The sequence below is a fragment of the Ostrinia nubilalis genome, chromosome 27, assembly GCF_963855985.1.
Source record: "Ostrinia nubilalis chromosome 27, ilOstNubi1.1, whole genome shotgun sequence".
NCBI lineage: Eukaryota > Metazoa > Arthropoda > Insecta > Lepidoptera > Crambidae > Ostrinia > Ostrinia nubilalis.
Window position 1 is genome coordinate 3,426,058 of NC_087114.1, and position 23,406 is coordinate 3,449,463.

General features: G+C 37.7%; 1 protein-coding gene across 2 annotated transcripts in view; it reads right to left on the reverse strand.

Moving 5' to 3' along the window:
- Nucleotides 1-23,406, reverse strand: part of LOC135085001 (PTB domain-containing adapter protein ced-6) — a 94,751-nt gene that overhangs the window by 63,144 nt on the left and 8,201 nt on the right. The window contains exon 1 of one of the 2 annotated variants that reach the window (XM_063979777.1): nt 16,122-16,335. The exons of the other annotated variant lie outside the window; for it this stretch is intronic. Coding sequence (XP_063835847.1) covers nt 16,122-16,219 — 98 coding nt within the window. The 5' untranslated portion in view covers nt 16,220-16,335. Of the gene's footprint in view, nt 1-16,121; nt 16,336-23,406 lie in introns of those variants that run through there. 2 annotated transcript variants of the gene reach the window in all.

Sequence of the window (23,406 nt, forward strand, 5' to 3'; positions counted from 1 at the left end):
ATCTCGATCACCTGGCAACACTTGCAGCTATGGGGAAAAGTATTTTTTTTCGACATGGGTGTCTTTAAAGTTAAGGACGGACAGAAGGAGATATGGCAGAAAAAATCCAAAAATGGGGTTTGGTCGGTTATACGACCCAAATTATGGGAAAAATCCGAAAATTCAGAAAATCAAGATGGCGACCGAGTGAGCGGCCATTTTGTAAAAAGTTTCAGATTTCTGATTTTTCAAATGCATTTTTTGGGCAGTTGGCAACATTTGGGAAACTCGAGTTGTATAGAGCGATTACGTAGTTTGCTAAGGAGTATCGTTTGGAAAAACGACATTTTCCAGTGTTGCCATACTTATTGCATTTTTCGCTTAATCTAGACCGTTTTCAAATTCAAATTCAAATTCAATAATTTATTTGCTAGAATACATAATTACATGCCCGTTTTACAAGGCAGATCTTATAGTTAATATGATTCCCATGTATTCAGCCTGCAAGCAGACGTACAAATATTTTATCAGTCAGATTATTATTTAACATACAATGTCACAAATCAAATTAATGTATTAATATTTCCGTATAATAAATTTACAATGTCAAAAGTTAAATGTAGATGTCAAGTTAAAATATTCGTCAATGCTATAAAAACCATGGCTCAGTAACCAATTTATCAATTTCTTCTTAAATACATTCCCTTCAAGTACTTTTAGTTCTTCAGGTAAATTGTTATATATTTCTATACACATATTATAAACATTTTTCTTATATATTACTTTGTGGCATTGGGGTTTAAACAATAGGTTTGCGAATTTAGCTCTTTTTTGACGGGTAATCACATCACTGCGTTTTTTGAAATAATATGGATGGGTTTTTACAAATATACACACATCTCTTATATACATGCATGGAAGAGGCAGGACATTACATTTCTTAAATAGTGGCCTGCAACTGTCTAGATACCAAGCCGCATTTATCACCCGTATGCATCTTTTTTGCATTTTAAATGCTCTGTCTACATCTACTCCGCGCCGAAACCCATTTTTACTTTTTTTCTAACTTAAACCAATCCCGTGAAACAATTCCTTAAAACCACCCAAGTCCCAAAATTTTGTGGCCCCGTAACTGCCAGTGTTGCCAGGTAATCGAGATAAAAATAGTCAAATGTCATTAGTTTGACCTATTTGCAGGAGGCGTCATCCAAATTTTGAACCAAAAGTCGTTATTTCCATTTTTTACATGTTTTGACCAAATCTTTCAAAGTATGGCAACACTGGAAAATGTTGTTTTTCCAAACGATACTCCTTAGCAAACTACGTAATCGCTCTATACAACTCGAGTTTCCCAAATGTTGCCAACTGCCCAAAAAATGCATTTGAAAAATCAGAAATCTGAAACTTTTTACAAAATGACCGCTCACTCGGTCGCCATCTTGATTTTCTGAATTTTCGGATTTTTCCCATAATCTGGGTCGTATAACCGACCAAACCCCATTTTTGGATTTTTTCTGCCATATCTCCTTCTGTCCGTCCTTAACTTTAAAGACACCCATGTCGAAAAAAAAAATACTTTTCCCCGTAGCTGCCAGTGTTGCCAGGTGATCGAGATGAAAATGATCAAATGTCATTTGGACGACTCTTTTGCAGGAGGCGTCATCCAAATTTTTGACCGGAAGTCGTTATTTCCACTTTCGACATTTTTGGACCAAATCTCCGAAAGCATGGCAACACTGGAGAAATTTCTTCACCCAAGCGACACCTCTTGACAAGACACACAAACGCCTCATACAACTCGTCTTTCCCAAATGTTGCCAACTACTCGAAAAATGTCACCTTTCAGTTTTAATTTCACTTTACAAAATTCGACAACCGTCATTCAGGACTGATTTTTCGCAGGCAACCCTATACCACCGTGTTCATAATGAAATAATCTTTATTTTCATTTATATTTGATTAAATTATCAGACCGATGCAAAATGCTCTATCAATTTACCTGTTTATACCTGGCAACCCGAGAGTAATGACTGGAAAAGAATAGGCAACCTAAAGTTTGCATATTCTATGGGCTTCATACTTTCGATTGGTATGGAGTTTGTTTAATAATCAAACCGATGAAATATTTAAAAATAAAACTTTTTTTAATGATTAATTAATCATATCCTGGACTGAAATTTATTAGGCAACCCTTAAGCAATATAATTATTGACATGTTAAATTGAATATAAAATATGTTTCATCAAATAAGCATCTCGGTGAAGGTCCTTGTATAGCGGGATCTTAGACTATTAAACGTTTAGTAATAAAGGGGTAGGTCAGGTAAATGGCAAATCCACCAGCGGTCGCTCGATGACACTTAGACAAATAGTTTTATAAAACGTCAACTAAGTTGGTTAGGTATTTGTATTGTAGATACTTATACAAATGAATGTATAAAATAAATAAATAAAAAAATAAAATAAATAAAAATAATTTATTTTATTTAAAATGAGTTTATTTTTAAAAGTATAGGTACAGGGTGGAAACGATAAGTGATTTCACTTGATTTTTAATTATACAAGATATCGAGAAACTGTTTACTGTTCCTGTAAGTGCTTCATGAGCTGTTTAAAACAATAACAATAAATAGGTCAAAGAATAAACTGGATCTATGCGAAAATTCAATGTTTCCGAATTTCATACTAAATGTATGCCGCCAGCCATACCTACCATATTAGAAGTGTTAATTTTTTAAATTTAAATTTTTAATTGAGTAATATATAATAATCAAACAACAAACTCGTAAATTGCATTCTTATTTAAATTATTTACGGAAAACATGATTTTAGGTTTAACTTGCTACAATATCATCAAGAGATACTAATTAATAAATACTAAATAAACAGATAAAGAGGACGGCATTAAGATACTCAGAATTCTCAGAAACCATTGATTTCGTGTTTGTTTGTAACTGTATTAAATGTATGAAAGCTGGAAATATAGGTTTTTTGAATAGATTCAGTTCGTTCTTAAACATTATTGATGCCGTTTGCTAGGTCTCATGAAGCACTTTTTCAGTAAGTAACCATTTGTTCGACATCTTGTATACCTACTATAAGAAATATTCGAGTGAGATCACTTATCGATTATTTTCGTCATCCTTATTTGTATTAAATTTAATTAAAATACACTAAGGCTGAGATGCACCACCTAACTTTGACCCTAACTGACAATAACCGGTGTTTTATGTTAGACAGATTTTTGACATCCAAAATTTTGATGTCAATGTTAAAGTAAGACGGTGCAACACGGCCTAACAAATGTATCGTAGGCAGTACTTTTTATTTTCTTCATAAATCTTTCTTTTCTTTGTAAAGCTATCTACAAGCTTTTATTTTCTTTGACATCTGGAGTTGTAAAATCTTGCAACTTAAAATTTACTTACTTCCCGTTTTCCCATTGAGCTGAAATTTTGCATGTCTACACAGGCATGCAAAATTTCGTTTCATTTCGCACTAAATAATTTAATTTACACGTGTTTTCATGCGATGGCCAAGTCAATATATTTATGTAAAACGTTAATGATTTCCTGGACTGGACTTGGTATTACATGGATCTCACAACTTTTTACCGTAGAACAACTGAGTAGTGAGACTTGGTTTTTTGACAAGTATTGTTTTTGATGGGTTTGTATTCCAGAACGCATGTGTACCTATTGGGATAACTGTTTAAAAACACGATTAGATAAATTTTGCTGTATGGATAAAAATCTTAAAGTTACCTCTGATTTTTTAGCATTATACGACCGTGGTTTATAATAATAAATTCTATAAAATCACAATGATATCAGTATTTACCTCTTTGATTTCCTGACTTGTTTAGATTTACAAATACTAAATATTTAATATTAACTTTTAGATAATAATTTGAATGGCGCTTACGATGTTTAGTTACGAGCTCTTTGATGGACACAGATATTATAGATAACGTTTAAAAAATGGCACGCTCGTTTTCATACATTTCATTCTATTTATTTAACCTATCCATATTTATGTGCGGAAACGTCACAAAATCAGAATACATTTTAATTTTTCCAACCCGCATCATAAAAACTAAAAAGTCAAAAGTAAAATTTAAATAGTAAATATTTTTCATAAACAAGCTTTTCATGCTGTAAAAAGAATAAAATAAAACATAAATTCTTTCAAACCCATCAACTTATTACTTTACTCAATTTAAAGATTAAAAACTTGTCGCGGGATTTACTAGTGCAAAAAATACATTAATTACGTAACTTGATTTTGCTAAAAGTCTGATCTGAGAAAAAATCAAATAGGTAAATTATACATTATTTCTTTATTATTATGTATGATGTACTGTCTTAGGTACGATACAAATACGGATTAAGATCGTTTAGTCGACGCAGCGTTGAAATTGTACAGATAAATGCAGTTTGCGCACTCACTACGCGACGTCAAGCAATAAAAACCTAAAATTCGAACGCCAACTTTTTGCTACAACGCTCTTAATGTTTTAAATTTTTATTATCGAGCAATTTTAATTTTTAAATCAGAAAGAACCACAAAGATTATTTTAATGCCAGCTGATCAGGTCAATAAAAACACTTGACCATAAACAAATAGAGACGCCCATACACGTTCCGCGGAACAGTTTGTGTTCCGCGTTGTCAGCTGTTGTGACACAATTCAAATTAAGAACAGAAACACCTTTTTGATGTGGGTGTTTTTTTTTATCACGGTTTTGCGTGGCTTGCACATACTTAATAGCCAGTATCAATTATATTTTTAATACGCTTTACTTTCCTACCAAAAAAACTTATTTCACATTCGCCTAAACATAAATTAAAAAACTTGTCAAACTTTGTTTCACTTTCCCGCCAAGAAGTTTGGTACATTAATGGTTTTTTGTTTAATTTGCAATTTTTATAAAATTAAATGTTTATTGTTTATTCGAAGAATCAGTCTACCGAACGTGTCTCCACTATGGTCACAGAGGACAAAGAAAAAGGCATTATTCTTTCTTTATTGTTTTGCACGACGCGTCACTTAAATACGCCTTTGTTCAATAATCGTTGATCTGTATAGGCCGGGAGTCGCGGAAAATAATTTACATGCAACAAAACACATATAAATATCCTTGGACATTTTTACACTGCGCCATCTAGTTCTAAACTAAGCAAAGCCAATTACTATGTGTACCAGACTTGAGGCACTTTTGAGGATAAAATTAATAAGGAAGGTCGTTTACCTTAATCAATAAAATATCGAGTCGTACGTTCTTTCATTTGTTTTAAGTCCTTTTTTGTCGTGTGGGACAACTAAGGTCAAAAGTTCTAAAAGTTTAATGAGCTACCTTAAAATGATACTACATGTATGCATTAATGTATAGCTCAATGCATGTAGGTATCTGCCAAAATTTCACACTGAAAAAAACATAAATTGCTTTACATATAATGCTTTTATTTACAAGATTTTCATCTTATCTTAGGTCTGTAATCACAAAACAGCGCCCAAAACTCGATTGAATCCCAGTCTATTAATTATATCTTGTCATTGGTCTAATATAATATTGAAAATCAAAAGAGGAAGATTGAAGGCTTAAGAGCGCGCGGGTCGCCCATGCGTTAGAACGATCAGTCAAAATCGCATTCAATGGTCCACTACACGAATGCACAAGAAAGGCTACAGTGCGGGAGGAATGGCGACGAATTGTGAAGCTCTCCACCAAACCAGGTGTGAAAACCACTCTGCCAAGAGTATAGCGACGGAGAAGAAGAAGAAGAATCCCAAACGAATACGTTTCGAACCATCCCGTCATAAAATCTAAGACACTTTTTATACAATATTGTTTAATAGCCCCATCAGAGTTCATGACAAGCCTTTAAGTATTTTTTACTACAATATTAATCGTGGTCAATTAAAGTAATTTCAATTAATCGAGGAAATACGTTCTTATAGCCCGGTCTATGACGACGGATCATTTAAGTTACGTAATTGCAACTTCATAAGTGAATTACTAACAGCTATGTCAATAAACTGATTATATTTTCCTGGTTCTATCTTATAGATAGTGTAAAATATCCTATTAATTATAATTATTATCTATTCTACTAGTAATAAGGATTAAGTGACTATTAAACAAAACGTACAATACAATATTTTACGGTTTAAGACATTTTTGTTTCTCAAAACAGAAAATACATTCACTTACATTGAGAAACACTGGTTAGGAAATTATTCATCATGGAACGTACCTACACTACCTACGCTACATATTTTGCGTCCCCAAACCACTCCACGCAGGCCATCTGGCCTATTCCTCCATTTGCTTCTGTTAAATTGGAGTAGGTACCTATTGTCAATACCAAAGGTAACGAGCGATTAAAAGCTTAGTTCTTCCATAGGCAACAAAGAAGCTGAAATAGCCAAATGGAGTCAGTGTTGGACTGGCCGAATAGAAATCCGAGGAACACGGGTTCGAAGTCGAACCCTGTTGCTGGACTATTGTGGTGAGCCCACTCGTATCTTAACACAAGCATTTATTAGCTTACCACGAGGGATTAATTGGACTAAAAAAAGTTATACGCAATTTATTATTTTTATCATTCAGTTAATGAGTGCATCCAACCCACATTATCACGGTCACATTGTTTTGATATCGTTTCTAGATCTCTTTATGCAACTCAATCGCCATTCGAAATGCAACGCGGATTTGCTTGCGAAAGGCGCGTACGCATGCATTTTGAAAGTGACCGCAGTAGTGATGTTCGATTGTCCACTAATCTACTATCGATAGACTTTATTGATTGTAAAGTCAAAACTAATAGTATCGATAGGGTCTGGTGCAGAATGTACAATTCGCAAAATTCGCACTTTTCCGTACTAGGAATTAAAGCTGAAGTTTGTATAATATTTAATTTTATTATACGGGACTATTCCCACCTCTCGTCCCCACCGCTGCAACTCCTGTGTAGCCAGGATCTACAGCTTGACCGCCAACAAAAACCCAACCAGTGAAGGTCAAGTTTGTCCCGGGGAAAGTTAAACTGTCATTGGACCCGCAACGAAATTAATCAGAATAATATATTATGAGGAGTTCGAAGTTAACGTTTTGTATGATACTATTGCACATGGCAATTATTTTTCGAGGTTAATTATCGATAAAAAATTACTATCGATGGTTCCGCAACACTAGACCGCAGGCCTTATAAGTCTTCGTAACAATATTGCGTTCGGTGCATTACTTATGTTATTACAATGTTTATAATTAATATTATTCTGCAGTTTCATGTAAAAAGTAGGCTATATCCGCGAACCCAGGCTTGTTTATAAAATATTTAAAAAAAGATCTATTAAGTGTAGAGCTGTGCCTCTACCACGAGTTTACCTACCGAGCATCTCGCTATCGAGTGCGTAAAAAAATGTATGGCAAATTGGACAGCGCCTCTAGCGGTTAGTAGCAGAACCACAGCAAAACTAAAAACACTACCATGAGTACATCTCAAGTCGTTAGGTAAAAAACCTATCTAAATGAATACGATAGCGACTAAAGTTTTTATTAAGTTTCATACAAATAACTTACATGACCTCACAAAACCATCGAATTATCGCTGGCGAGTAAAGTATACGGTAATTGAACTCATGGTATGATTGTAATGCAAACTTCATCGATCCACGTTTAAACTCTATCGACTGTAGTATACGAATACAAGTTTTCGATGGCAACTCATGGTAGAGGCACTGGTTACATTTACGTGAAAATTATTCCGTAGATTTTCTTCTCTTTAGAAGGGCGCCCAGGTAGATCGAGAGACTTGCGAAAGGGCACATTTTAATCGCAAATCAGTCGAAAAATGGTCGAAAGGCCTTTTTTAGGGTTCCGTAGCCAAATGGCAAAAAACGGAACCCTTATTTGTATGAAGTTTTGACGGATTTGATTTTCGATTCGATCAAAAAGCGCAACTTGTCTAGGGGGGCTGGATGCGATAAGCCAAGGTTAAATTGTGCATCGCGTCGGGGCATTTACCCGGGCCGCGATGCAGGGGATATCTTTAAAAACCCTCACAGGCGGTCCTAGCGGGATCTTTGCGCGGGCTCATTCTTTAGAAGGCCATTCTTGGTACTTCTACGATTAGCAGAGCTGACTGAGCATTATCTTAAGATTATGATATTACTAGCGGCCGTATCCCGTTTTACCCCCTTAGGGGTGGAGTTTCGTAAAATCCTTTCTTAGCGGATGCCTACGTCATAACATCTACCTGCATGCCAAATTTCAGCCCGATCCGTCCAGTGGTTTGGGCTGTGCGTTGATAGATCACTGTCAGTCAGTCAGATGTTGATGATACGGAACCTTTTATGCAAGACTGACTCGCTTTGCCGGTTTTCAGACATTTAATAATACCTACATTTCAGTGTCAGATTTCTCACGACCATTTTCGTTTTAGAAAGGATTGTTTTATTTTATTTATTCCGCTGAAAGCCAAACCAAGGTCATCGAATCAGATCTAGACATTTCAGAAATAAAGAGAAGGCTAATTTTGGGTCTAATGGACAGCCAAGGATGTTAGTTAGCGGAACGTAATGAGTAATTAAAAATAACGAAAAGCCGTTAGTTTTAATATCGCAATCATCATCATCATTTCAGCCACAGGACGGACAGATAAACATAGGCCTCCCCCAATGATTTTTAAATTGGCCGATTGGTAGCGGCCTGCATCCAGTGCCTTCCTGCTACCTTTATAAGGCTTGCCGGTAAGCTATCCCAGGACTATTTTTTTTTACTTTGGCATACTGGATTTACCCATAGGCTAAATAGGCTAGAGCCTAAAATTTGGGACCGTAACATAAACGACTCGCCTTGCGGTTGACAGCGCGCGAAAGGTGATGACAGCTCGTAAAACGCGATACGGTGTTGATCCCTTTCCGAATTGATATGTCTGCTACGACCTTTAGACCACAGTTTACCAGAGCGTCGGCGTGACGTCACGGCAGCCAGGTGCGCAGTTAACTCGACCGGGTTGTAGCAATTTCAGTCACTTATTTCCTAACAAACTGATAAGCAGAGCCGCGGGCAAAGGTCGTACAAAAGGGGCAGATTTAGCAGGTATAATGATAAACAGTCTGGCTGTGTTGTGTTACACGGAATTATCAATACAAATAGTCATTCACACGCGGTAGGGTTGCCAGCTCAAAATTAATTAAAAAACTAGATTAAATATAGTAATAGAGGTTAGATAGACCAGTTCCACTGTGGTTGAAGATTCCAGGTCTGATCACCACTTTTCATCTGTTGAGATGCAGGCCAAGAGCTTTCCCGCTGCGGTAAAAAAAATCTGTAACGGATTTGACCACGATATTCAGTTCAGCTGGTCGCTGAAGAGTTGTTTTGTAATCAAAGACCTAAAAGAACGTATTGAATCTTCTTTTAAGTATTTTTTTTATTAATGAGTTGTTTTCTGTTAGTAATTTTCTACTTTTTATTCGAATTCATAATTTTTTTTTCTTTCAATTCAACAACTTGATGTTTTTTCACAAAAGGTTTTTTACAGTAAAGCAGCTATATTTGGGGCGTCTATAAGTGCTCTTAAAAGGCCCTACACACTAATACAGAATTTGAATTCTGCACATCAAATTAAAAATAAACAGCAATTATAACCGCTGGCAACCCTAAGCGAACTGTTATCGTATTTGCACAGGGAAACGTATTGTTATTGTCCTCCACACTATATTAGTCTAACATTTGTATTAATAGTGAATACTATCTGGTACTATTCCATGCTGAAATTACTATTCTTTTCATCATACTAATTTTAATAATATTAAGGGGGCCCCTAAATGCCCAGAGGCACGAAAACGACCAAATGGTACAAGTTCTCTTGCGATGCATTGTATGCATCGTTTATAAAGAAAATGTAAATATGCCAAATTACATAAAAATCCGAGATTTAAATAGTTTTGAGCATATATGGATTAAGGGGAAACTCAGGAGACTTGTGACAGAAAATAATTGTGACATTGTCGATTTTTGGCAACCTATTAAATAATATCAGCGAGCTCGCAACAGCGATTTGAAATAAAAAACGCGCACTGTTACTGGTTCGCTAGTAGTTAATAAGTTCCAAAAATCTACAATGTCACAAATCTCCTTAGTCTCCCTTACTATAGAACTTACTTAATATTATTTTAAAACTAGCTTTTGCCCGCGGCTTCACCCGCGTGAAATTTAGTGTCACAGATCGGCATAAATTATAGCCTATATGTTAATCTGGGTTACAAACAATAATACTGTACAGTTTCAACAAAATCCGTTCAGTAGTTTTTGCGTGAAAGAGTAACAAACGTCCAGACCTCCAGACATCCAAACTTTCGCATTTATAATATTATAGTAGGACTTTATCGCACACAAAATTTATAAGAGTTCTAAAGAAGAACTTAAGATATTGTCTTTCAGTTTCAGCAGATGTCATATTGTCCAAGGTTTCACAGATTTGAATTACTTTGCAAAAAGCTAATGAATTTGCCTAAAATAAAAGTTCGTTCGTTCGTTCGTTTCAGCCAAATGACGTCCACTGCTGGACAAAGGCCTCCCCCAAGGCTTTCCACAATGAACGGTCCTGCGCTGCCCGCATCCAGGCTCTTCCCGCGACCTTTACCAGATCGTCGGTCCACCTAGTAGGAGGCCTGCCCACGCTACGTTTTCCAGCCCGTGGTCGCCACTCGAGAACTTTCCTGCCCCAACGGCCATCGTCTCTACGAGCTATGTGCCCCGCCCACTGCCACTTGATTTTAGCAATTCTGCGAGCTATGTCGGTTACTTTGGTTCTCCTACGGATCTCCTCATTTCTGATTCGATCACGCAGGGAAACTCCGAGCATAGCCCGCTCCATCGCCCTTTGGGTGACCTTGAGCCTTCTTATGAGGCCCATAGTAAGCGACCACGTTTCGGATCCATATGTCAACACTGGCAACACACACTGCTCGAAGACTTTCGTCTTGAGACACTGCGGTATTTCGGACATGAGTATATGGCGAAGCTTCCCGAACGCTGCCCATCCGAGTTGGATTCGACGATTGACCTCTTTCTCGAAGTTGGACCTACCTAACTGGACTGTTTGTCCCAGGTATACATAATTGTCGACAACTTCGAGTGTAGAGTCTCCAACCTTCAGAGGAGTGGGTGCAACACGGTCATTAGACATGATTTTTGTCTTGTCCATGTTCATTCTGAGGCCCACTTGTTGAGAGGCTCTACTGAGGCCATCGAGCATTGTGCCTAGATCCTCCAAGGTCTCAGCCATGACTACGATATCGTCCGCGAATCGAAGGTGGGTGATGTACTCGCCGTTGATATTTATGCCAAATCCGTTCCAGTCCAGAAGCTTGAAGACATCTTCCAGGGCGGTGGTAAACAGTTTTGGAGATATGACGTCTCCCTGTCTTACCCCTCGCTGCAACTGGATAGGTTTCGAATCCCGATCCTGGAGGCGGACCGACATTGTGGCGTTTTTGTACAAACCCCTCAACACTTCGATATATCGATAGTCAATTTGGCACCTTTGGAGAGACTGTAGCACTGCCCAGGTCTCGACCGAATCGAAGGCTTTCTCATAATCCACAAACGCCAGGCAAAGTGGTTGATTATACTCCTCGGTCTTCTGTATAATCTGCCTTAGCGTATGTATGTGGTCTATGGTACTAAAGCCTTTTCGGAAACCGGCTTGTTCGGGAGGCTGGAAGTCGTCGAGCCTGCGAGCGAGACGATTCGTAATGACTCTTGAAAACAGCTTGTAGACATGGCTCAGAAGTGAGATGGGTCTATAATTCTTCAATAAGGTTTTGTCACCTTTTTTGAAGAAGAGTACCACCACACTTCTGTGCCATGTCGTAGGCGTTTTTCCTTCGAGGATGACGGAATTGAACAGCTTCTGAAGAGCCCTCAGTACCGGCGTTCCGCCTGCCTTCAAAAGCTCAGCCGTGATTCCATCATCACCCGGTGCCTTGTTGTTCTTCAGCTGTTTGAGAGCCATTCTAATCTCGTACAGACTGACGTCCGGGATATCTTCGGTATAGTGTCGGGTCAGTCTAGCTCTTGGGTCTTCGGCTAGATTTGTGACAGGTGCACGTACACTCGTGTATAATTGTCCGTAGAACTTCTCGACCTCTTCCAATATCTCCGGCCCCGACGAAATGGCTCTGCCATCCTCTGTCTTCAGCTTGGTCAGTTGACTTTGGCCAACAGACAGATCTCTTGCGAACACTTTAGAGCCCCTGTTTCGCTCAATCGCCTCTTTAATACGGTCTGTATTAAATTGGCGTAGGTCGCGAGTCAAAGACTTGGAGATCTGTCTGTTAAGGCGCCGATACTGAGCAGCATCTTCAGAGGACTGCAGAACCAAGTTCCGTCTCTCTTCCATGAGTTGATTGGTGAGGTCAGAGATCTTTTTGGTTCCTTTTGAACGACGGGTTTTAAAGAACTTAGACCCAGTCGTTTGGACAATTTCCACGAACCTGTCATTGTATTTGTCCACATTTTCGCAGTCTCCTAGGCATTCGAAACGATTTTGCAACTCGAGCTGAAAGCTTTCGGGGTTTTGGAGTTGGATGGGCGCTGGGCGGAGCGTAGACTTCATCAGTCGACATCTCTCGAGCTTGGGTCTGATATTCTGATATTCAAAAATAAAAGTACCTAAGTTAAAGTCCTATCAAAAAATGCCAGAGATTAAGCAAGAAAGACAAATTTTTACTAAACATTTTTTAAAATTACATTCAGTAAGAAGGAGTTATTTGAAATTATGAACAGACATCAACTTTCCTATAGTTATGAAGACATTTTTATTTTTATATGTAAATATTTTAATGGCAAGCAAATATTATGTCCAGTTGTCGAACTATCTTTTTAAATTCTAGCAAAATTATGTTTACTATCAGTATTTTTTCTGAATGAACTTAAATGTTACTGCGCCACACTGCAATCATTTTATTACACGCTCGATATGTAATTAATTACACTGCACAACAAAATTGCAACTTTTGGCTGATGATTGACTTTCATTACATGATGTTTACTAATTTGACGTCGCTGATTCTGAATCTGCCGTCCACTTTTTCGTAGCAGCTCTTGTTTACGTGTTATAGCTTTCACTCAAAAATTGCTAAATTTCAGTCTTAATTCGCCGACAGTTCAAAAAATACTATGTTTTCTTTGTATAATTTAATATGGTAGCATTAAGAAGTGTTTGTGTGAACTATCTAAATCAATTTTGTTTCATTTGCGGAGAGGATATGTTTAAATAATCCGTTTAAATGTGACAAAGTTCGTAAAATTGGCTTAAAAAAATTAGTTTGGGGACCCAGTGGAAATGAAAGATAAGCCTTGAATTCCGCAAAAGGCGTGGAAAAGATGCGTTGAGTTTTTACGTTTATAAACAATTAAGAATATGTGTAGATTTAGGTACGAAACCGCTATGATCTGAAAGGAACCCTTGAACCATCGCGACAACTGTTAATTTTATTTTTGAACAAAAATGGTATTAACCAAAAAATATTGAATTAAATAGTAATTCCTTGCTTACGTTTGGCATGTAGACGTCTTTTCAACCCTAAGAAGTCACCTGAACCTCATGTTGATACTTCACATGAGGATTTTGAGGCGAAAACTGTCAGTGTGGTAGAGACTTTGAATGTGACCCGAAATTTTCAAAACCATGTAGCCAAGATGGTTTAAACGATCGTTTTAGAGATTTAGGATCTTCAAGTCTTCCGAAAAGACATGAAATGAGTTATTTTGGCATTTTAATTTTTTTTTTGGAAAATCCGAAAAAATCTTACTATTCTTACACATCGAACAACGTATGAGTCACTTACAAACATGTTTTTTTGGTTGGATGTAATATAAACATCGAATTACACTCTCTTCGCAATCACCTGAACAATTTTATCACAACTCTTAAGGATCTATGTGAAGAACATGGCGAGCAAATCCACCAGGGCCTTCGTACGATAGAGGGACGCTATCAGGGCCACTGGAATGCACACATGATGGCTGACTGCTGTTGAATCATTCAGAAGAGCTATCTGCCTTCAGCATCAACAAGGAAGTCAAACAAAAGAAAGTTTTTTCAACTTAACAACTTCATAAAATAGGATCATCTCTAAAAAAAGAGTGTTTTTTTACTAAAAGACCCAAGTGTCATATTTTTTTAACCAGAGCTGATACAGATATTTCAATCACAGATTTGAAATCGTCATTAAACATTGGACTAATATCATGTAACATTACCCAATCATCAGAAATGCTGTTGTGCAGTGTTATCATTAAGCATTAATTATCATTAAATACATTAAATGCAATTACGTTAAGTATGTTTTTGGAACATCTCGCGTTATTTTAATTTATTTAAAACAGATATAACCTTCGGTTTCTTAGTTATTATGAAACACGCTATATTATGTTCAATTATGTGAGCTTGGAATTCCAAAATCAACTCTATTTCAATGGGGCAAAGTTAAAAATCGTTGTTTAACACCATGTCATACAACAAAGGTATAGTATGTATAGTGTCATTTTGTGTTTTCTATAGAATTTGATGGTGATAATGTCAATTGTCAATATTTGACGGCCACATGGCTTAGTGCGTAACTTGACTACGAGTACAATGACAGAATACGATGCCAGGTCGCGGGTTTGATTCTCGCAAAATACAAATATAATACCTGATGGTTCAAACATCTGTTTGTATTAGGCAGATCAATGTAGATACTTGGTTAGGTTACTTAAAAATCGTGAAAAAAAAATTCTGCTAAGTTCTCTCAGTTTTAAAATAGTCCTTGAGTTTTCTGGTAGGTAGGTACTCAAATTTTATTTTTTTTTCCGTATGAAAGAAGTCTAGCTGAAGGTCTACAAAATACTATAAGAAGTCCTCATAATATTCTTCTGATCAATTTCATTGCGGATCCAATGACAGTTTAACTTTCCCCCGGGACAAACTTGGCCTTCACTGGTTGGGTTTTGTTGGCGGTCGAGCTGTAGATCCTGGCTACACAGGAGTTGCAGCGGTGGGAACGAGAGGTGGGCATAGTCTCGATGACATTGCAATGGTATAGAATAAAGCCAACTCAATGCATTTTGCTTTAAAACGCTGTCACTAGTTAAAGTGACACTAAACGTAAACATTGACGAATCACCGTAATTTGCGTCTTAAATCATTAGGCTTGTCATTATAAATTATACCTCACGACATTAAGTTTAAGGTTTAATTTCACAACGCTGATTTAAATGACAGAAGGTGACATTCCAAACTTCGATGAACAAGGAAGGATCGCGTATTAAATGACTTCCCCGTTCAAAATCACTGGTTTTTGGTTAATAACTCTCTATTAATCCATTATAATGATATACATTAATTACAGAAATACTTGATAATGTTTTACTTAAATGTCGTTTTGAATACGCAAACTGACATGATGTTATTAAAATAACAAATTAATAATAAACGCATTTTACTAACCTGTCAGTTTTTAAATTAGAATTTAGGACCCAGTAGAAGAATACGTTCATTAAGACAGGGTTAAGTAAGAATAACTTAAAATTGTTTGCAAACAATTAAAGATACCTACTTACTTTGAAAATGACATTATTTTTGCTTCAGTATTATTCTTATTGAACTAAAATCTAATTAAAAAATCAATTTTATTGGCAACATCATTCTAAAGCGGACAAGTTTGTTTTCAAAAACAAATGCGAAGTGCAAAGGTCGTTTTAAGATGTTCGCGCACCGCGTCGCATATTTATGATGACCTTTCACAAAGATGTTCAGCCAAGAATGCGTTTGCCTACTTTTGGAAACAAAGAACTAAGTAAATATTCACAGATTAAACAAAGTAAACGGTTCTGTTGAAAAAAAAGAAAGAAAAGAACTCGTTCGGTTCTTTCTTTGAAAGGAGGTCAGAGTTTTATCAAGTGTTTTCGCCAAAACAAAATAGAATTGCAGTTTTCACTGAATAATTATGATTGTATTAAGTTTGTATTTAAATTTTAAAAGGTTAATCAGTCACTGTAATAAATCCTGTAGAGTAAATCCTCTTTTAAACTTCACAGATTAAAAACGAATACCACAGACACAAAGTAAAATCAGTACCGACCTCGAGTTAGGTGTCCTGGTAACTTTAGAACCACTAGTGTTGAACTCTAACTCGCTGCCGCCAAAACTGGTGACCAAGGGTACATCTCCGTCGGCCATTTTTGATTTTAACACACCACAAACGTATTTGCTGTCACTATTTCTGAGTTAATTTATTTTCGGCTGCACGCGCGCGTTCGCTAGCCTTTACGCTGACTGACTGATCATTATTATTGTAAATAATGACTGCTCGAGCAACATGTGATGGTCAGTGGGACGGCACAACTGATAATTGGACGGCATTATGCGACAGTGTCAGCTTCCGCCATTTTTGATCTGTGACACTAGTTTGGAGCGCGATATTGTCTGCTTTATTTGGTGAAAAAATATTTTTTGCTTTTTGTATCGAAAATTTAATTGAAGGTCTGTTCCTAAAGCACGTTCTATAACCTATATGAAGTAAAATTCAAACAGTGTTTTTTAGTTTGGTAAAATTGCAATCAGAAAAGTTTCATTGTGGACTAAAACGACACAATAGTAAAACAATGACAATGGTCCACATCTTCCTGTATTATCTTATCAACATATTAAGCATAAAAATGATAACATTCAAAAGACTCTTATTAAAGGTAGGTTTCACCTACTAAATGTCAGAACAGCTACTATCAATGTTATTGTGCCTTACATAATAAATAATGAACTAAAAAAGTATTTGGGAAAAAATCTACAATTTATTGTAGGTTGACTTGCTACCGTATTCTGAGATTTATTCTTTATTTTCTAAGTTAATACTTATTAGTAATTTTTTTAAGTATACTATAAATCTCTATGTAGGTAGGTACTTACTTAATTTTTCAAAGAGAAATTTTAGAATTGCACAACAAACATAATGATGACAATTAATATAAAACCTAATTACAAATTAGCGTAATCACCACACTTTTTCAACCCAACGTCATATTATAGTTATAAGTTAATAATGCAATTAAATCATAATAAATTAATGGATGTAATACATCGGAGCACATAAAAATGTCAATGCTAATTATTGCTGATTAAAGAAGAAAAATAATTGTATTGTTGTGAAAAACTAAACAAACAGAAGGCTAGCAATATAGCACGTTACATGTGTATAATTTCTTTTTTTTTGTGACACGCACAAACGCACATCGATTTTTAGTGTGGTTTTTATAAATGCAATTTTTGAGAGATAAGTGAAAAGAAAACGCTCCTAACTCGATAAACTCAATCTTAGATTTTAAAACTGTGATTGCTTTGGAAATCTGAAAAACCACTGGATCCTTGATCTATACAAATATTATAAATGCGAAAGTAACTCTGTCTGTCTCTTATCTTACTTTCACGCCTAAACCACTAAACCGATTTTGATGATATTTGGCATAGAGATAGTTTGAATCCCGGGAAAGGACATAGAATAGTTTTTATCCTGGTTTTTGAAACAGGGCGCGCGCGATAATGGTTTTCTGTGACATAAATTCCACGCGGGCGAAGCCGCGGGCGGAAAGCTAGTAGTCTATAAGAAACAACAATGTATTGTAGTAATTTACAACATTGCTCCACAGATTGGCAGATAGAATCACCGATTAAAACTGCCCATTCCACTTCAACTCGTGGAATGACATAAAATGACTCAAATGTATGTGATTGTACAGCGCCCTTAGCGGTAACTTTAAAAAACTAATATCTTCATAGATTTTTTTACGCACTCACTAGCGAAGACGTTTAATATTCATGGTAAAGCTCCCACAGATCCCCACACCATGTATATCGCTCAATGTTCGCAATCCGACAGAACCTATTGCCTCCGTAATCAGCCGATTGCCTAACTCTGAGGTAATTCCGCATGTGGTAGTAAATACGTCATGTTTAACGCGTAATTTATAGTATAATCGTTGGTAGTTAGTTATATAATTTTAAAATTGCTTCGCATTAATTGAGTTAATAGTTGAAATTGATAAGTTATCCTCGTTTATTTTTAGATTGATGGTATAAAATGGTATTATACACAGTAAAACCCTGGTTTCCTAAATAAATAAACAAATAAATGTTATTTCAGAGATGTATTAGAAGTTAATTAGGAATATTAACTATTTTAACCGACTCAACAAAAGGAGGTTCTCAATTCGGTAGGTATGTTTTTGATTATTGTATTTTTTTAGACTAAAGTGGATATTTTTACACAAAGATGTCTACTGTTTCCACATGAAATAAGTAAAGTCGGTCCAACCAATTTCAGTTTACTTATGGTAATTGGTCTAAATTTTGGCTTCAATTTAATTTTGAAATTGAGTCATGTTTTAATTTAAACCTAATAACTTCCCTAGAGAAAAAAACCTTATCAGTAGTCCATAGGTATAAAAACTTTTATTAAGCTAGATTTGTTCTCAAAAGAAAGATTTAATTTAATTTTAATAACTGGTGCCCTAGCTAGAGTAAAAGCATACTGTAGTCCCTAAATTTTATCTAACTTTTTTTATCAGCGGAGTTTATTAGTTTTCTGTGAATAAATTAAAAAATCTCAAATACTTTGTTGATCTCGCTCCCCTATCGCATAACGCCGTCCATCTGGGCTGTACCACTCCGTGACATGCGCGTGGTTTGGTGCCGAACGCAGTTTGGTTTGGGAGGAATGCATTATGAATCATAATAGTTCTGTATAGTATAATGATAATGGTGATAAGAATTCGGAGAAGGCAGAATTGGGGAGGTGGATTCGCGTTGACGTAAGGTTTTATGAGGAATCAGGATTTTTTTTATCCACGATGAAGCTCTTAGCCTGTATCTCACCTGATGGTAAGTGATGATCAGGCCGAAGGTGGAAGCGAGCTTCACCCGGAATCCTCAACCACGGAGGAACTGGCTATCTTACCTCTAACTGCCGGAACACAACAATGCTGTTAACATTGTTGTTATGGCGACAGACTTAGGTCAGATGGTGGTAGCTAGCCAGGCGGACTTAGAACAAGCCCTACCACCAACCAAACCGAACAGAAAATCTGGCCCCACTGGGAATCGAACCCGGGACCTCTGCGTCTGAAGCAGCTGGTCTTACCACTAGACCACAGAGGCGGTTAAGGATGATTATGGAGGAAGGATGTTGGTGATTTGCAATGTTGACTTGCCCACTTTTATTTTGGTCCACTTGCCAAAATCACGGGCCTGCTGGAGGAAAAAATATTTAAAAACTAGCGGTCGCCCGCGACTTCGTACCCGTGGATCCTGTTTTACCCCCTTAGGGGTGGAGTTTCGTAAAATCCTTTCATGGATGCCGTCATAACATCTACCTGCATGCCAAATTTTAGCCCGATCCGTCCAGTGGTTTGAGCTGTGCGTTGATAGATCACTATGTCAGTCAGTCACCTTTGAGTGACGTCGACATCAACGACTTGGCCCGTGGACTAAGCTAAAAGTAGGCCAAGTCGCTGGAAGACTCAGCGTTCGTGGGTTTGGATCCCAGGTGGGTCATATAAAACTGAACTCTTAAAGCTTGTTCCCAAGGAGAAATCCCGTTTTATGCAGGATTCGCAGAAGACAGCATTGGGGACGTGGATTCGCGCGTTGACGTAATTTTATCAAGAATCAGGATGTGGGTTTGGTTGGATCCCAGATGGGACTCTTCTTACAGAAACATCCCGTTTTTTGCAGGGACTGTTTTTTTGCAAGATCCCATTGAGCAGTAGGTATAGGTATACGTGTTTTCGAACATCCCGTTTACAGTGTCCCGCTAAAAATCGATCTGTTCGAATTTGTGTTTCTTGAATTTCAAACACATGTTTCACATGACCGTCCAGGAGGTCCTGCATTATTCCATCCCGCAAAACTGAATGGCCGAACCCTAATAATATGAGTTCGCAGACAGATGTTGACGTAAGGTTATCAGGATGTTGGTGTGGGAATTACGTTTGTAGTTTTATCAGGCAGGACGTTGGTTTTGGGAATTTGCAATGTTGTTCTGGGATTCGTGGGTGTGGATCATGGAAGTGTCACATAAATGAAGTCTTATTCACAAGTTCTCTATGATTCTACATAGAAAGACTAACGCCCGTATTCACAAACATTACTATGAGGTCTCAGTGAGACCGTCTCACAGTGCGCATGGACGTACAGGGTGACACACCAATCACAGAGCTCTATTCAAGGCTGTGCGTTCGATTTGCTATCTGCTTCACTTTAACCGTGACTATAGCAATAACCGGTGTTTTTGTATGGATTTTTTTGATAGATTTTTGACGTTTTTCAAAGTTAAAGTAAGATGGTGCAACCCAGCCTAAGTAGTGTTTGAAGTTGAAGGTAGGTAAGAAGCTTGGGGCCCGGGATAGAGGACCCCTTCTGCGCAACTAACAAAAAACCATTTAGCAATGACCTTTTTAGATGACACATTTTTGAATGAAAAGAACCCCCTTGATCCTCGATGGCCCCTTCTTTTGTTGAAAGGGCCCCCAATAAATGTTGATACAGGGCCCCAATAAATGTCCCCCAATAAACGTTCATTTTATGCTCGCTTCGCCACTGCCTTTGTGTCGTTTACTTGCCTCTATGGTCTAGTGGTAAGACCATCTGTCTCAGACACCGTGGTCCCGGGTTCGATTCCTAGTGGGGACGAGATTTTCTGCTCATTTGATTATTCGGACTAATCGGTGGTAGGGCTTGATCTAAGTCCACTTGGCTAGCTAATGTAACTTATTAGTAGTCGTGTAAAAACTAAAAAACTCTCTCATAAAACTCATTTATTTTTGCAAATAGCCTTTAAAACGCACTTATACGTCCCAGTATTCTGGGATAACTCAATCACTATTGTCAGCCTCCTTTTCAAGGGTTTACTTTTTCGCCCATAACAATAAAATTATTGCTGTGTTTCCACATAGAGGTAAGACAGCTAGTTCCTCTGTGGTTGAGGATTCCGGGTGAAGCTCGCTTCCACCTTCGGCCTGATAGCCACTTTCCATCAGGTGAGATGCAGGCCAAGAGCTTCTCCATTGTTGGTAAAAAATACATACAAAAGTTAATTAATAAGATTATAACTGATTTATTTATTTAAATCTTTTTTGCACACACAAAAAAAGCTGTACAAAAGGCAAACCTATCAGTAGAAACTTCTTCATTAATTTTAGTTAAAGTTAAAAGAAAGCTACCGGCCGATGCCTTATGAGAATTTTAATAAATATCCTAGATTCGATTCCGGTTTAACTCCATATTTTCAAGCTTATTCTCATTGTAAATCATTTCACAGTTAGATGATACAGCAGTTCTGTTAGAAATATTACAATTTCTGTTAAAAATTCGTATACTTTAAGAGGGTCTATTCCACTTTGATCACCTGGCTTTGCTGACCCAGGTGATGAAAGTCCACTTCCAGCGACAATTTAGTGTTCTTTGATCACCCACGGATATGATGCCCTGGGTGATCAAAGTGGACTCCACTTAAATTATTATTTTTGTGTCCTTCGATCACCTACATACAAATCACATCTCTGATTAGTCAGTCACATGTCCAATTGTTGTAAGTAGGTACAAACATTTTCTTAATATAGAAATATTTTTTACAGCATGAAATATTTTAGGTTAGGCTTTAGCCTGACAGTTTCAACAATTTCTTATCATCATCAGGTCATCATCAGTGCCATCCTTTCTAACTTACCAGAGGCAAATGGAAGACTTGTCCTACACCCCCCATTATGGAGGTCAACTACGAGGTACATCCAGTGAATTTGGATCCTTCTGTTTCATTAATAAGATCTTTATCCTGGAGGGAGGGAGGTGCCTGGATGCGAGCGGCGCAGTCTTTGTGGACATCCTTGGGGAAGGCCTTTGTCCAGCAGTGGACGTATTTCGGCTGAAACGAACGAACGGATATTTTCCCAAAACATCACCAATAACGCCCCCTAGATAGAACCACGCAAACAAAAACAAGTTAAATTCGGGAAAGTGATATGAATCACACATTTAAATATTGTAATAATCCACCAAATTCGGACGTTTCGCCACGGTATCAAGGTCGATATTTGCATAACGACTGTTAGCGAACTGGTTTGAACTAGTTCGTGTTTTGGTTTCGGACTAGTTGTGACTAGCGAATCTTTATTTGGCAATACAATAACTTCTGTTGTGTGAAATTGTTAAAAATAAGAACATTTCTTGTTTGTTAATGCATCGTTGCGGGTCCAGTGACAGTTTAACTTTCCCCGGGACAAACTTGGCCTTCACTGGTTGGGTTGTTGGCGGTCAAGCTGTAGATCCTGTCTACACAGGAGTTGCAGCGGTGGGAACGAGAGGTGGGAATAGTCTCGTATTTGAAATTGCAACTAGTAAGTGCATTCGTCAACACATCAGATTATTCATTTTTGTTGCAAAGTCTTCGCACTTGTTAAAATTTAGTCATGTCGTCTCGTTCTATCGCAAAGAATACCATTTGATGAGAGCGAGAGCAAAAACGGAAATGGATAGTTAACACTGTGGCCGATAGTACCTGCTTAAGCTTATCCAGAACTTCCAGATCGAGTAAGCCCAATTTTCTTAGCACTAGACCTCAGTAGAAGGCGCTATCACTTTGGTTCTATTACACAATGTCAGACAGTTAACTTAAAAATAGAGTTATTATCATAATCTGACAAAACTACCGCCCATTTTCGCCAAAAGTCGAAGATTTCCATGTCGTAACGTTGCTTGCAGTCAACAAGCGGTTAGACGCGGAATTTTAATCAAGTAGTCGTTGCTAACCGTGGGAGTAGGTAATGTGGGTTTCCCACGAGATTATATGTCATTTTACTATTATGCCTAGACAGTATTAAATCCTTGTGACAATTGATGCAGTCGAACAGTCAGGACTTTGAGATATTTTTATTAGTATCTAAGGTAACGGGAAGAGAATCGCTAAAATCAAGTGGCAGTGGGCGGGGCACATAGCTCGAAGAGCTGATGGCCGCTGGGGCAGGAAAGTTCTTGAGTGGCGACCACGAGCTGGAAGACGTAGCGTGGGCAGGCCTCCCACTAGGTGGACCGACGATCTGGTGAAGGTCGCGGGAGGTACCTGGATGCAAGCGGCGCAGGACCGGTCTTTGTGGAAATCCTTGGGGGAGGCCTTTGTCCAGCAGTGGACGTCTTTCGGCTGAAACGACGACGACGACGACGAAGGTAACGGGAAGCGCTTGGATGCGGACAGTGCAGGACCGGCCGTTGTGGAAATCCTTGGGGGAGGCCTTTGTCCAGCAGTGGACGTTTTTCAGTTGAAAAGGAAAAGGAACAAATCCCATCTCCTGCTGCTGCAACTGGGAAGATGGCCTGCATTG